This window comes from Zootoca vivipara, chromosome 3 (assembly GCF_965207765.1).
Source record: "Zootoca vivipara chromosome 3, rZooViv2.hap1.1, whole genome shotgun sequence".
NCBI lineage: Eukaryota > Metazoa > Chordata > Lepidosauria > Squamata > Lacertidae > Zootoca > Zootoca vivipara.
In genome coordinates, this window is record NC_142586.1 from 40565537 (window position 1) to 40581525 (window position 15989).

At 40.0% G+C, this 15989-nt stretch overlaps 1 protein-coding gene across 2 annotated transcripts in view; it reads right to left on the reverse strand.

The window, feature by feature from the left end:
* The window catches only part of RNGTT (RNA guanylyltransferase and 5'-phosphatase), a 113881-nt gene that overhangs the window by 85277 nt on the left and 12615 nt on the right, over positions 1-15989 (reverse strand). For both annotated transcript variants that reach the window (XM_035109413.3, XM_035109415.3), the window contains exons 6-8: positions 15669-15921; positions 10242-10351; positions 9431-9532 (exon numbers count right to left, since the gene is read on the reverse strand). In XM_035109413.3, the coding sequence (XP_034965304.1) occupies positions 9431-9532; positions 10242-10351; positions 15669-15921 (465 nt within the window). The remainder of the gene's footprint in view (positions 1-9430; positions 9533-10241; positions 10352-15668; positions 15922-15989) is intronic.

The following is a 15989-nucleotide window of genomic DNA, read 5'->3' on the forward strand; positions in this document are numbered from 1 at the left end:
GCACAGAGGCCTGCTGTTCAACAAAAGAAAAGTCAAATATTCCCCTGGGTATATAAAAGCCCTTTGGCAAGCCTAAAATAGTTCTTTGGTTTCCAACTAATACATGAAATAAATAGTCAAGTTAGCTGAATTTGTCATTAGGTGGTAGGATCCCTGGAAATAAATCCGTCATCTTGGAAGGATAAAAATCAGTCATGATTTACTGCCATCTACTGATGCTATTAAAATAAAGCTCAACATTCAGGTGATGTATACCTACTGCCAAAACAGTTTTTTAAAAAAAGATAATGAAATACTGTATAGCAAATTACTACTTCCAACTATAGGTTCTATCTGTCAACAGAATATCCTTTTTTGGATTGGGGAGGATTCTATTCCCTCTGTTCTCCCTAAAACTGGGCAGTCAGTGCAGCATCAGGGCTGACTTGAGGGTCAAGGAGGAGGAATTATGTAATCTACAGAGATCCTATCTATTCTCTCTAGTCTCTCTGTCCAGTTGGGTGGGGAGGGAATCTAGAGTGTGTGATCCTGGCACTGGGCAATCAGGGCAGATTCTACTGGTTTACCTGCCTTACTGCCCTGCCTGAGCTGACAGAGCTGTCTTGGAGGTGGTGTTGAGGACTCTCAGATGGCTGAGGCAACTGGCTCTGGGGTGGCTCAGGACTTCATGAAGACCATGGGGCTGTCCCAACATGTCACTGGCCCAAAACATGTGACACGCCACACTTTGGACATTGTTTTCTCAATTGTGCAGGAAGAGAGTGATTTGAAAGTGGGGGGTACCGACATCAGTCCATGGTCATGGTCAAATCACTTCCTGTCGAGATTTAGGTTTTTAGCACCTTTTCCCCTCTGCAGTGGTAGAGGCTGATGGATTCAACGGGCTTTCAAATGGGCTTTCCGGCTAATATGACTGTCGAAGACCTAGCTGAGCTCTGGAACGTCCAAATGGCATGGGCCATTGAAACAATCATCCCAGAGCACCCTTCTCCCATTTTGTGGAGCCTGCTTGGCTCCCTAGTATACTTCGGATCTTATGGCAAAGAAACAAGCTGGGAGACAGCTCAAATGTGAGTGGAGGAAAACTCTGGTCAAATGCTATCGAACACTTGTGAAGGCTCATAATCAAGCCCACCTAGTGGCAGTGAAGGCAGCAGAGAAGGCATACTTTGCTGCCTCTATTGCATCCTCATTGTGCTGTCTGGCAGAGCTTTTCTGGGTAGTGTGGGGCCTCTTAACATCATGGCCTGAAGGAGGTGGCAGAACTGACAGTAACTCACTGTGACTTATTTGCAAAGCATTTGGAAGATAAAATCGCTTGCTTCCACTGGGATCTTGACTCCACTGTTACAGTAGATGTATCTCAAGAGGTGTCCAGAGCACTGTTGAGTCCTGCTGTGTTGGATGAGTTTCAGTTAATAAGGATTCCACCAGCATCAGATGGTGGCCGAGCTGCACCCCTATCAGTACAGGGTTAGCCTAACTTCTGTCATCACAGGGATAGCCTAACGTCTGTCATCTATGCTCTGGTAACCTCTAGGTTAAATTAATGCAACACATAATACTTTAGGCACCCTCTGAAGATTGTTTGGTGCAGAATTTGGCAAACAGGTTGCTCACCAGGGCAAGACAATTTGAGCATATTACACTGATTCTGGTCCAACTGCACTGACAATTAGTTTCCAGGCCCAAATCAAAGCACTGTGTCCTTTTAAACAGGTTGGTGGGAGCAGGGTTATTGGGTTTTTAAAAATGTATTTTGTGTTCTAATTTTGCATTTTTTTGTTGTGAACTACCCTGTGATTTTCAAATGAAGGGCAATATATAAATTTGACAATGATGTACCTGATGGCCCCCAGGTAGTAAAGGGAGCTAATTCCCCAAAAATCACAAGCTATGGTACATAGAAGAAGAAGAGTTTGGATTTGATATCACGCTTTATCACTACCCTATAGTATCAAAGCGGCTAACAATCTCCTTTCCCTTCCTCCCCCACAACAAACACTCTGTGAGGTGAGTGGGGCTGAGAGACTTCAGAAAAGTGTGACTAGCGCAAGGTCACCCAGCAGCTGCATGTGGAGGAGCGGAGTCGCAAACCCGGTTCACCAGATTATGAGTCTACCGCTCTTAATCACTACACCACACTGGCTCTCCATAAACATAAATATTGTGGTACTTTTATGTTTCTTAGTCAAGGACATTGTTTCCCAAACTTGGGTTGCCAGCTGTTTTTGGAATACAGTGGTACCTCGGTTTATGAACACAATTGGTTCCGGAAGTCTGTTCATAAACTGAAGCGAACTTTCCCATTGAAATAAAAAAATTCCTTCAGTAGCACCTTAAAGACCAACTAAGTTTTTATTTTGGTATGAGCTTTCGTGTGCATGCACACTTCTTCAGATACCAGCTTCTTCAGATTACTTTCCCATTGAAAGTAATGGAAAGTGAATTAATCCATTCCAGATGGGTCCACGGTGTTCATAAACCAAAAATTCGTAAACTGAGGTGTTCATAAACCGAGGTTCCACTGTACAATTCCCATCATCCCTGACCACTTGGTCTTGGTAGCTTAGGAATGATGGGAGTTGTAGTCCAAAAACAGCTGGAGATGCAAGTTTATGAAGCACTGGTCTAGGAGGATGGCTTTCACTTGGCTTCTCTTTCACTTAAGGGTTGGATGATTCTTGAATACTAAGCTTAGTATCCCTTTCTCAATGTTCTACAATATGAAATTAAATAGTCGTCTACACTTAGGCAACTTTGAACATTGCGTACAAACAAGAATCCCATTTATCTTGATCTAATTAGAGTACTCTAAGACAATAGGAGTACAAGATTATTATTCACAACACAAACAAGATAATTAGCATTTTGATGTACTGTATCTTTGTAAATAATCGAATGAGCATGCACAGCACATTACTGTATTGGTTATTCCATTTTCAAACTGGCTGATTAAGCCTCAAGGAACTCTTACAACAATCCATAAAAAGGTAATAATTCAATTCCATCCAATTCCAAAAAGTATGTACCACTTCATGTGGGACAAAATCAAGAATGATTATTTTTTAGTAAATGTTTGTTCTTTATAACTAAGCGTTTACTCCACAGCAGGATACTCAAATGAACTTGGAATCAGCACTAACCATCTGGACAGCTTACATGAAATGCAGTACATAAAATAAAGGCTACGCATAAATGCAATCCAAACTTCAAACTTCCTTTCTCCTTCAGTTATGGGAATAAAGACCCCCAAGGAAAAGGAAAGTATTGGTTTGTTTTAAGTACTAAATGTAAAAAAGCACTACATAATTATGAACAGACTTTAACAAAACTAACTTTTGCAACTGAAACATCTATTCAAGTGATCTAAAAGCTTGGTTCCTTCCCCCCACCCCCAAGCTGCTAGATCTCCAAAACCCATCAGATATGTACATTTAAGCCAAAGGCAAAGAATCTGGATCCAACCTATGAAACTTTTTGGACTGTCCCATCAGTCCTCAAGTTCTGGCCCTCCTCAGGGACCTCCACTGCCTTCTTTTGATGGTGTTCAAACAGGCCCAGGAATGTTTGTTCAAACAGCACTAAACATACATCAGAGATGCTTCTTGTTTTCCTCCAATGCTTTTCCAACATTTGTTCGCCTGAAAGTGTGAATTTAAGCCAGGATCTGTCCACGTCTTGGGTCCCTTTTCTGCCCCGACTGGGCTAGCAGGACGACTGGAACACCTTCAGCTTAATTCAGAAATCATGGACCCACAATTAGCCATTGTGGACACCAACTCCAACTTCAATAAACGATGGATGCGGCAGTAGAGGTTTTATCCTCATTTTATTTATTTATTTATTTATTTATTCAAGCTACAGCATATTTACAGATATTTACAGGCTGTGTGAATGTTACAATTCCTCACTCAGCCACTCAGTCATCTTGTCTTTCAGCACAGAGGAAAAACCAACACCCCGACTGCAGACAGAGAACTCAGAGACAGACTCCCTTTAAAGAAAGAGCTACCGCCCCCTTTCTCAATTATCATCAGATTACCCAATTCTCAAAGTGGGAGGGGTGAAAATGCTAACAGAAAGTAGGCAATTCATAAATAGAATAATAAATAAACAAACTGGAAGAGATCAGGAAGAACTGGATATAACAAGAAACATCAGAGGAGATCCACAAGCTTTGGAAGTGTCCAATGTTTCCTGAGCACAGGTCAAGCACTCCAAGGCCTGATGATGGTGAGAGCTTTCAGTAGTGACAGAAGCAAAGAGAAACACAAAACAACCACTCATCAGTGTTCTGTGCCACTTGGGTTTCCTGCCTTTTCTGGTCAACAACCTCCATTGCTCTTGGAAACCTTCACTGGAGATGAGAGTTGTTTTATAGAGTGTTTGGACACCATCAAAATCGGTGCTCTACTCACCTCTTGCTTCCAAAGTTCCTAGTCAGAACCTGAAAGCAACTTAATCAATTGGACATAAATTTAAGCAACTTAACCAATGTCACTTAAAAAATAATACAGTAATCATTAGATCTTGGTGAGCTGCGTAGGATTTCTTATGATTGTCAGTACCATCTAAAAGTGTGAGGGGGTTTGATTTATGATGATTTGTATGTTTAAAAAATATCATTTAATCATGGTGAGCTGCATAGTCTTACTAATGCCACAACTCAAGCAATTTAAAGACAACTTCCGAACGTATAAAACTAGTCACATCTAAATACTGGCAGTGGGAGGGGGGAGATTGCCTTCCATAACACAAGTTTAGTATACCCATTATTAATTGCCATTTCATTTTGATGAAAATCAAAATCTTGACCCTGTCCACTTTTGGCATGGGTCCCTGGAAAGTATGCCTGAGTAAACAGCACATTTAAACTAAATAGGGGCAGTAGAATACACACACCCCAAAAAAATCTGAATAAGAAACTATTTCAAAGCCAAGAAAAGTCAGGATCATTTTAGTTCCAAAATGAACCTGCTTACTCTAATGTGAAAGCAAGGGAAATTAGAAGGCTCCCCAGTTGTCCTTGGATGGTCTTAAGCCAACACACCCACTGGTTAACTGTCTAGAGCCAGTTATGTCAAAGAGTCCTGTAAGTGTACGTAAAAGCAGGGAGGCTCACTGGTTCAGATCAGATGATACCACTCAGGTTGCATAATCTCAAGAAGTCTTGCTTAAATCTGCTTACTTTCCTCTTCCCTCCCCATGCCTTTCCAAGTTTTGTATTGTGTCCGTAAGACTGTGACTTTGCCTTATCTTTCCTTCTCTGTAAGGGACTTAAGATTTCTAAGGGGATTTTTAGGGGATTTATTACTAAACACACACATACACACACACAGTCAGTATTGTCACACATGCACAGACAGTATTGTCAGGGATGTCAGAAGCAGGAACTGCCTGGTATTTCTACAGTTCTGCCTGATCTGCCATACCCTATTACCAATCCGCTCGGTGTTACCTTGCAATCACCACCTTCATTAAAATATTATAACCAGTTACCTTTAGAGCAACACAGAACCACTGCACCCTCAGGAATGCAGTTACACTATGAATCTACAGAAACCATATTTCACCAACAGCATGGATAAGAAAAGACTTCTCCTACCTAACGTGTTCCAGTATTCATTTTATTCCAAGAAACAAATACTACTTTATTCACTGAGTTTACTCATCTATGAAAATTCTATGTGTTTGGCAAAACTGTGCAAGCAATGTGATTTCCTATTTAAGCATTTATATACAAAATGAATACACAAAAGTTGCAAAGATTTGATTTCAAACTTAAGAGACCAACTAATTGGTTTCAAACTTAGAGACCAACTAAATTTGTTATAGGTATGAGCTTTCGTGTGCATGCGCACTTCTTCAGATGTGTATCTGAAGGTATCTGAAGAAGTGTGCACGCACACGAAAGCTCATACCTATGACAAACTTAGTTGGTCTCTAAGGTGCTACTGGAAGGATTTTTTTATTTTGTTTTGACTGCATCAGACCAACACGGCTACCTACCTGTAACTGGTTTCAAACTGTTGCTGTAAGGAAAGACAGACTGAGGTTGCCTAGTCAGATTCAGAACAATTTTTGAATAATTCAGTTTTTTACATGGCAGCTAGCATGCACTGGTTATTAAAATATAATAGCTATTTCCCATAACAGTTGATGTTGAATGTTTTATTGAAAACAATTCCCTCAGCCTAAAGAATACTCATCTGTCTATCTCTCAGAATCATTTCAAAAAATTACATGTGTTATCTCAAAAACAAAATTATCGTATTTGCCTTAAAAAAAAATCATCATCAGTTAACAGTTTTTGTTGGCTAACAAATTTTCTAATCATAAAATTTAGAACTGCATTTTTCACTACTGCTATCTATTTCATAAACAACCCAAACCCTTTTGTAATATTTTTAGTAGTTGTTTTGAGTCTCCCAAAGATGGGTGTCTCATTACCTCCCCACACTATTCCAGTCTGAGCATTCACCTCCACTCATTAGAATAGAACAAACATCTGCTACAAACATTATTAATGAGATACGTATCTAGGGATTGAAGCGAACCATTAACCACCTGGCCTAATTATACTTTTCATTACAAAAGCCAATCGCAGCAGCAAGTATAGAACCCGCCTCACCATATTGTGATAATTATCTTATTCATACAATTTCAATTTCAATAACCTCATCCTTCCAAATTGGGTACATTTGTAAAACCATACTTCCCTTAGCTACTCCTAACCTATAATATTATACCCCATATCAGGACCACAAGAATAATTTGTGTAATAGAAAAAAATTAGTTTGCCTTTTAGATCTCTTTCTCATGAATATATTAGCATAAAAACATTTCAGAGACAGCAGAAGCTTAATAAAAAATCTATTTCAGTAAATTCATTATACAATTCATTTCAAGGAACGTTTAGAGGCAAAGTTTTAAAAGCTAAATTGTTCAGACATTGAAATTGTATCAGAGGAAGTTCTTTTCCCCTGAGCTCCATGCCAGAAAACAAGAGGATATATGCAGATGAATTAAACACAAATATGTAAGCACAGTATGATTAAAGCATGTTTGTATATTTTAGTTAAGTGCAGCATGTATTCTGCAAGAATAAATATATTCATAGTTATAAAGGAATTGCCTTCTACAACTCAAAGATTTCCAGTGTGTATGAAAGCACAAGTCCCACATCCCTGAGATTTATTTATATAAAACATTTGTGTACCACCCTTAATCTTATTTGGATTTCAGGACAATGTTTTTAGATTAACGCCTGTGACTGCTACTGCAAATCTTCAACCCAGTGGGGAAGGAAACAGATCTGTAAGTCAATGTACTATTCTGTGTGTTTTTGGTGTACTGGGCTTTTTGTTGTTGTTGTTGTTGTTGCTGCTGCTGCTGCTGCTGCTGCTGGGCTTGTTGTTGTTGTTGTTGTTGTTGTTGTTGTTGTTGTTAAATGTGTAAATGAAGCAGCTACACAGCCTATAGAATTACTAAGAAGGGATTCCACTGTGTACCATTTTTGCTCAAGGTGAAAGGTTGTGCATGGTGTTTTGAGACAGGTATAGCAGAAATGAAAGCTGATCATCAAAGCCAGGTAAGTTTTTCCCAGTAACAGGGAAGACAATACCTAGTAACTCCAGGAGCTGGCCATGAGTAGATACTACATGCCCAAAAATAATGCAGTATGTCAGTGTGTGCTACTGCATATCACTTTCCAGTTCTCCATATTACCAGGAGGAATAATGGAGAGATGGATGATGTGCACTGTTTCCTAGCGTAGTTGAGAATACAAAAGTATAGAATCTTTAAGTCCCAGTGTGCTTGGTTCTTCTCTGACTATGCTAGTAAGTGGCATTAACATGAACTGGCTAGAAAAACTGGTCCTTTGTTTTCTCTGCACAATGATGTGGTCTTTAAGACTACCAAAAATATTGTGTGCCAATAACCATATTCAGTGGTAAACAGAAAATCTGCATGGCAGCAATCAATTCACCCTGTCAGAAAATGCAGTCTCAGTTTTCCCCCATCACCCAGCATAAATGTCTTGGATGAAAGTCTTGGTAGGAGAACACAGTAACCAAAGGTGACTTAACTATCACCCAATAACCAACAACTCCAGCCAACAAGATCCTAGCTCAGGCATCCCCAAACTGCGGCCCTCCAGATGTTTTGGCCTACAACTCCCATGATCCCTAGCTAACAGGACCAGTGGTCGGGGAAGATGGGAATTGTAGTCCAAAACATCTGGAGGGCCGAAGTTTGGGGGTGCCTGTCTAGCCCCTAGTTAAAAATCATTATTTACTAAGAACAAACTCAGAGAAAGATCACATGACTACCAGGTGGTCCAGCAAGTCTATTCGTGGCTTAAGAGTGGCAAAAAGAGAGAGCACACTTGTTTTGATGTTGCATGTCTATGTATTTTTATACTCTAGAAACTCTCAAATAAACTAGCGTATGCACACACGGTACATTTCTTAACCTTTCTAATAGAAAAATTGTACATTAGATTATACCCAAAGTCAAAGGAAACCCAGCCTAGGAGGCAATGCTGACTGTCTGAAAGAGCAAACTTTGGGGTTTACAGAGCAGGCAATAACAAATGACAGCGACATATGGCAAATGCAGCAGGTAAAAAAGGCAGCAGAGTTTTGAAGTAGACCACGTCTTCCTCAGGATAACATGGCAGGAAAGCAGAAGAAACACATAATTCATTACAGTATTGTAAAGATTTAAGTAGTTAACACCCAAGGTTAGCACAAGAATAGAACTGAGAGCTGGGGGGTAGGGAGGTATGCACAAATCTTTTTAATGTACAGGGTGAGTCCTTTAAAAGAGGCGCTGTGGATACAGAGTACACATGTTCCACAGGGCCTCTTTTAAAAGGCTCGCCCTGTATAAGCAGGTCTAAGCAAACAGTATACTGTACTGTCTTCTTGCATAAACTACAAGTATCATTAAAGAACACCAACAAAAGCCAAAGCATATAAACTAAAATAGCTTTTTTAATTGCAGGTTTGCTAATATTTCTTTCTGTTTCTCATTTGGTAGGCGTTTGTTCAATCAGTTATAAACTCTTTTGTATTATGAGTGGTATTACATAATATGTATGATGAATATATACTGCAAAGCAGTGCAAAAGCAGTTAAAACAATAAATTAAAACTATGGGAAGATCAGTTGGGTTGGGTCTCCTGCAGAATGAGCAAGCTGAAAGCCATCCTAATGAAGTTTTAGCAGCAGTATTATTAACAATGCTTGCTAATTCACTAAGATGTAAGGCTTTGCAGGGGGGGGAAATCAAACCCATTTTTTTAAAAAAAAAAACACACACACACACAAGGACATGCATCACGCATATCAAAAAGGTGGCATATCAGAACAATTCATAATTTGTGTTTGGAACTCTAATTTATAAAGAAATTTCAACTTACCGAGTTCCATCTGCTTTCCAGCTTACTTTGTATGGCTTCTGCTCTAAGAGTTTAATATTTTGCTCATCCATAGAAACAGGTTGTGCCCCGGGGAATCCAGTTCTAAGTTTGGGGGGGAAATCCTTATTAATATCTTGCAGCATCACTCTACAATCAGCCTTTCTTGGCAATCAGCTTTCCTGCAATAGTGGCTTTCAAACAGGAATCACTTTTTTGGGAAGATGGTAGTGCTTGCAAAAAATTTCCGTCTTGTGGCCAAAATGGCTGCTTTAGGATTTTAGTATACTAGCTGTAGCTAATATCCACCCATTAAATCTTTCAGAGCAATTGGATACTGGGCTCCCCCATCTGGAACAACAGCTTTTGAAAGGGTCTTGTGAGTTTCCGAAGCAAGTTCAAAAATATTGATGCAGATACTAAAATTGGTATACACTCAAAAGGTGATATCTAACTAAGTCAAACTCAGTGTACACCCACCAGTCCATTGGTTTCAATGGTTCTACTCTGAGTATGACTAACATCACCCTAAAACAGTGGTTCCCAATTGGTATCTGTGGTGGTTTTTTCCATGCAACTTCTGATACCATTTCAATTCAGTGAAAGTTTAGATAAAGATTTCTATTTCCATATCTTGCTATCAGCATCTTTTAATTAAGCACTTCAAAAAGGAGGAAACATTTATCTAAAGATGCCATGTACTGAAATATTTCACTTTTATCTTTTTGAGAAACCTAGTATTGTTAGAGGTATAGCAGACATACCTATTTCTAGTTTATACAAACTTTTTTTTGAAAAAAAAGTGTTTCCATACCCTTTCCAGCCACAAAACTGCTGGCATTTGCGTTGTATCTCTCCTAACTTTGGTTGAGTTGTTACTTGGGTTACATGCTTGACTGATATTCCTTCCAAGAACACAGCACCCTAAAAATAAACACACAGAATAGAACAGTTAGAATACATTACAACAAACAACAGCCTGGAAAACTGATGATATGGTTATCCAGATTTCAGCATTGTGGGATCAAATTCACATTTGAAGTAAGATATAAGAAATTAGATTACATTGCCATTTTTTGTCCAGCTCCACATTTCTGCTGGTGCAATTTTAATTTTACATGGATGATGTACTCCAAAGTTAGTCATGTCCATTGATTTCAATGTGTCTAAGTCTGTCTTAGATTCAATCTCTGATCTCTATCAAACGTTCCCAAGTACCGTAGTTTTCCATGTATAAGACAATGTTTTTTTACATTAAAATAATGTTCTAAAATTGGGGTCGTCTTATACACGGATAGTGCTGAGCTGGGACTAGGGATTGGTTGCTGCCGTGAGCAGGAAACTTTCAGCAATGGTAGTGCAAGTGAATCATTGCTACGGCAAGGGTTTTTGTCAACTGGCTTCTGCTGCGGCGATATGGCGGGTGATTTGCGGCTGCTGTCTGGGACCGGTGAGACGATTGGTAGCTTCTTTGTCGTGTTGGTCAGACGGGTGAGTTAATTTAGTCCCCCAAAATAGGGGGTGTCTTATACCCAGGGGCGTGTTATACACAGAAAAATACAGTAACTTCTGGATGTAGATACTGCATAATTGATTTAAATATGCCAACTGATTAGTAGCAAAATCAATATATCTTCATATTATGCTCTGTTTAACAAGGATAACAAACCAACTAGGTTCTCCTGAAGCAGTGCCCTGTGTGTGTGTGTGTTTGTATCATTTTTCCCGTGCCCTTCCTTAAGGAAGCTCAAGGTGTACCATAGGGTGCACCTTGGTTTTCCCCACACAAAACACCACTGCTGTAGCCCAACAGCAATTTACTCAAGGTCACCCACTGAGCTCCATGGCTGTGCAGATCATATGAATCCTGGTGTCCCTAATCCAAGCAGGCCATCACCAAGTGTACCATTGTGAATGGGCTGAAGCACCTCACAAGCACCTACCTGCAAGGCTTTCACCCGCCCTACATCTCCTTTAAAAAAAATCACAATAAATCCATACCAGGAAAGGAAGCACAGGACCCAGGCGATATCTAAAATTGATTTTCTTTCTGACGCTGCTCAGAAACCACATCATGCTTCATGTGACCTTTCTGAACAAATGTATACTATTTATTCTGCCATGCCTATCTTATAAAGCTGTTTGTACAAAGGAAGTTCAGAACAGGAAAAGACCTTTTCAACCAAAGATACCCATATTTTGCACACTCCAAAAGCCACTCTGTCTTCTCTTATCTACACATCTGCAAGCTCAGCTACGCTATGCACAGTTAAGCTTCAAAACACACAAGATTTCACATTAGACAAACATGCTTCTCAGGTTTTGCTTTCATAAGGATTGAACTGCAAAGAAAATGGTCTAAGCCTAATTTGTCTGTTATGAACTAGCACACAGAAGTGTGTTTTACAATCAGAATTCAACTATTTTGCCCTTACAGAAGTCAAACATCAGCCAGTGAAGCTGCTACGGTTTCACACGTATTAACAACTCTTGAGAACTGACCAACCCAACAGTGCTGAAAGTCTAGGGAAGCAATAGAAAAGCTTTCCTGTAGCTGGCTGCTAGATACAGGAAATGTATTACATCCTGGAATGTTTCCAATAAATATTTTCTCCATAAATCTTGTGAAGTTCAAAATTTATCAGACTATTAATTTGTTCGGACAGCCCTTAATCTTTAGGCTATGTGTGGGGAACTGTTGAACTTCCTCCTTACTTTGGGTCAAACCTGACCCATTGCCAGTCTTAGAAACTCAGATATACAGTGAGGGGGGAAAGTATTTGATCCCGTGCTAAATTTGCCAATTTGCCCTCTGACAAAGAAATGACCAGTCCATAATTTTAATGGTAGGTTTATTGTAGCTGTGACAGACAGACTAACAGCAGGAAAACCCTAAGATGACTTAGTACTTGGTGGCAAAACCCTTGTTGGCAGGTACATCTTTTGCAAAGGGATCAAATATTTATTTCACTCATTATAATGCACATCAATCTCTGACTTTTGTCTTCTGGGTTTCTGGGGTTTTTCCTGTTGTTATTCTGTCTCTCACAGCTACAATAAACCTACCATTAAAATTATGGACTGGTCATTTCTTCGTCAGAGGGCAAACGGGCAAATTTAGCAGGGGATCAAATACTTTTCCCCCTCACTGTATAAGCTAGGCGCCAAATGGCGCCTTACCACAGGGTTACAGTCACCAAAACAGTTGCCATTTGGGGGCCAGACAGCTTGAAAGTAATGTTTTTCAATATGACTTTTTGGTTCCTGAAATTCAATCTGAATGTGCAGATAAAATATAACTGACAGATTTCTACTGAATATGTTGCTAGTGTGTGAAACAGACAAAGTCCAATGATCCCAAGGCATGCACCTCCAGACAGCGAAGGTATCAGGTGCTATCCTGGCACCCAGGTATCTTCACTTGGTCCTAAGTGGCCAATACCCAGGTGCGCCTGGCAAATTTTAAATGCTGCCCATAGCACATTTCCAGCTGGCCAGCCGCCTTCTTGTCGGCTGTTTTCCACTTTCCGAGAGATGGCTCTATTGCTCCCCCATCACCTGCCTGCTTTCAATTAAGCTGGGGGTGGGTGGGTGAACAGATGTTTGGATTGGATAAGTGTCTGTGAATAGACATAAGGATAAACTGTGTGTGTGTATCAAATGAGAGGTATATGTGTGTGAACAAACAGATGGGGTGAGGCATGTATGTGCAAGAGGTATGAATGATGAACAGTGATTAATGGCTCTGACATTGCCCACTGCCAACCATGGCTCTGCCCACAACTGGCATGCAGTGCCAAAAACATTACACCTGAGGGAAGGCAGCCCCTTAGCAAGAAAAAGCTTCCCCACTCTTACGTTCAGCTAACAGTAGCTTTTATTTTTCAGTGACCTCAACAACCAAAATGCTAAAGGATACCTGACAAGCTCTTCTCATCATAGTTCTACATTCCTATAGTTCAGTCAGATACAGTGCTGCCCCCTCGTCTATTCAGCTACTGGTAAAGCTACAGCTTTCAATAGAATTCTTCTTCCCTACACTCCTTGACAAAGCTGTAAAACTGAATTATATGAATATGCATATTAACCAAAGTAGTCTACTCCCTCGAATCTCTTCATCTTTGAATTCTGCTTCAATTATTAATATGCTTATTCGCACAATTTAGCTTTATGTTTTTTTTCAAATGACTAGGTGATAAAACGAGGGACAGTCAAGGAGCTGCATCTCTTTCTCTACTGTGGTTTTGAATTAACAGATGAGAATTTAGTTTGAATAAAAGAGGATGCAGCCTAATGTGTTGGTGGCAGATCACACTTTCCTGAAGAAGGGATAATGGAGGGAAACTACCATTGACACAACCATTCTAGTTATGCTTATGGAGGTTCGCCCCATGCCAGAGGAACTTTTAATTTAAAAAAAGTAATGCACACATCTGTAGTATAGCATCACTTTCAAAATTCTGGACATGGAAAAACTCCTTCCACTGAGTATGAACCACTGCTAAGCCATTAGTAGCCATTCAGAACCGACGGCCCTGCAGTTAGGAAAAGGAAAGCAGCAAGGGAGGCAAGAGGCACACAGTCCTCAGCATCATCTGCACCTGCTGCTTCACCAGCTGGCCCAAAGCCAGGTGTTTAAGATTATAAACCTATTATTTTCCAATATGCCAAGAATGGCAAAACAAGCAGATAAAATATATAGAATGTGAAACCCTATCTAATCAAATACCAAAACACAGTCCATTTGCTGCAATCACATCATGCAAAGAAAGTCTGTGTTTAGCTAAACCATTAGTCACAGAAATCTATTTTTGAAAGTTCACATAACTGCTTGCCATGTCAACTAAAATAGATAAGGTTACGTACAATCTGTTTACTAATTTAAGCATTCAGAATTCCAATTTCGCGGCTAGCTGAAAAGCATCACAGTTGTGAATTTCCATCCATTAATTAAAAATGAGTTTTTAAGTCCCAAGGCTCTACTCTTTGAAAGAAAAAAACTATTTACAGAAAAGCCATCAAGTTACCAGTTACGAATTTACATGACTAACTCCCTAGAGAAACACAATTCTAAACTTTTTAACCCCAAATTTAGAAAACAAAAAGGGTTTCCGTCATCTTCTGTACCCAGGTTCCTTGTACTGGAACTATTTTTTCCCTTAAACCCCAGAGTTATCCAACAAAAAAATAGAGTGCTAATTCTGTAGCAAAATTATTAGATTGCAGAGCATTTCAAAATTTAGCAACTACTCCTACCCTAAGGAAACTACATAGGATACTAGATGCAAATAGCTATCAATGTTTGTATTGGTTTATTATAGAAATCAGGGCCTTTTGAATGAAGTTCTGGTGGTTGGTGAAAAGGAAGTGAAAAGAAAGCATTAAACAGTAGGATGGAAACACAGGACTACCAACCAAAGCAGAAAATGATCAATTTCAAAGCCCTTTTGCCTGCTTTCCAGAATTTTATCACACTTGCTGCCTCCACTCCTCCCGACCACTGACACCCTGTGACCTGGAAGTCTTGCATGCGCCCAGAGGTACTTGACTTTCCTTCTGTCAACATTAAAACTCATCCCGGACACTGAGGTCCAGCGCTGAGGGCCTTCTGGCGGTTCCCTCGCTACGAGAAGCCAGGTTACAGGGAACCAGGCAGAGGGCCTTCTTGGTAGTGGCACCCACCCTGTGGAATGCCCTCCCACTAGAGGTCAAAGAGAACAACAACTACCAGACCTTTAGAAGGCATCTCAAGGCAGCCCTGTTCAGGGAAGCTTTTAATGTCTGATGGATTTCAGTATTTTAATATTTTGTTGGAAGCCGCCCAGAGTGGCTGGGGGAACCCGGCCAGATGGGCGGGGTATAAATAAATTATTATTATTATTATTATTATTATTATTATTATTATTATTATTATTATTATTATCCCACCCCCCATGCATTTTAGAAGTTGCCTAAAAGAAGAATGTGTGACTAAATCCAAAACATTGGTGTCTGCAACCCAGACATCTTGTTTGTCCATTTTCCCAGCCCATTCTGTTTGCATTCTATGCAGAGTCTTCTACTTTTTACATTTCAGGAACAACTCTGTTGTCCTAGTATAGCAAATAACATGAAAACAGGTTCCTAAATCCCTGCAATTCCAAAGGACTGTATCAGACTCTGATCAGCACAAGAGAGTACAGTGGTGCCTCGCAAGACAGCTAACTTCAACTACAGCTATGCTCTCTAGGGACAACATTACCAGCTTTAAGTGTTCTTTTCTTCTTTTGCCTGAAAATGAAGTTGATGACCCAGCTTCTGATTCGGGGGTTCTTGGTTTGCAGTTATCATCCTCATCCTCTTCTTCATCTTCATCAAAGCACCACTCTGGCAAAGGGGGAGGGGTCGGTGCCTCCACTCCATCGCCATATCGACGGAAGAGTTCTTTCAAATAATCACCTTTATAAATACCAGGTGGTCTGGCTTGGGCAAAAATAGCCACAGCTGCTTCAATGCTGCAACAAAGCAGAAATTGTCAGGGAATTATTTCAGCATGTTAAATGCTTCACTTTTGCAACCCCAA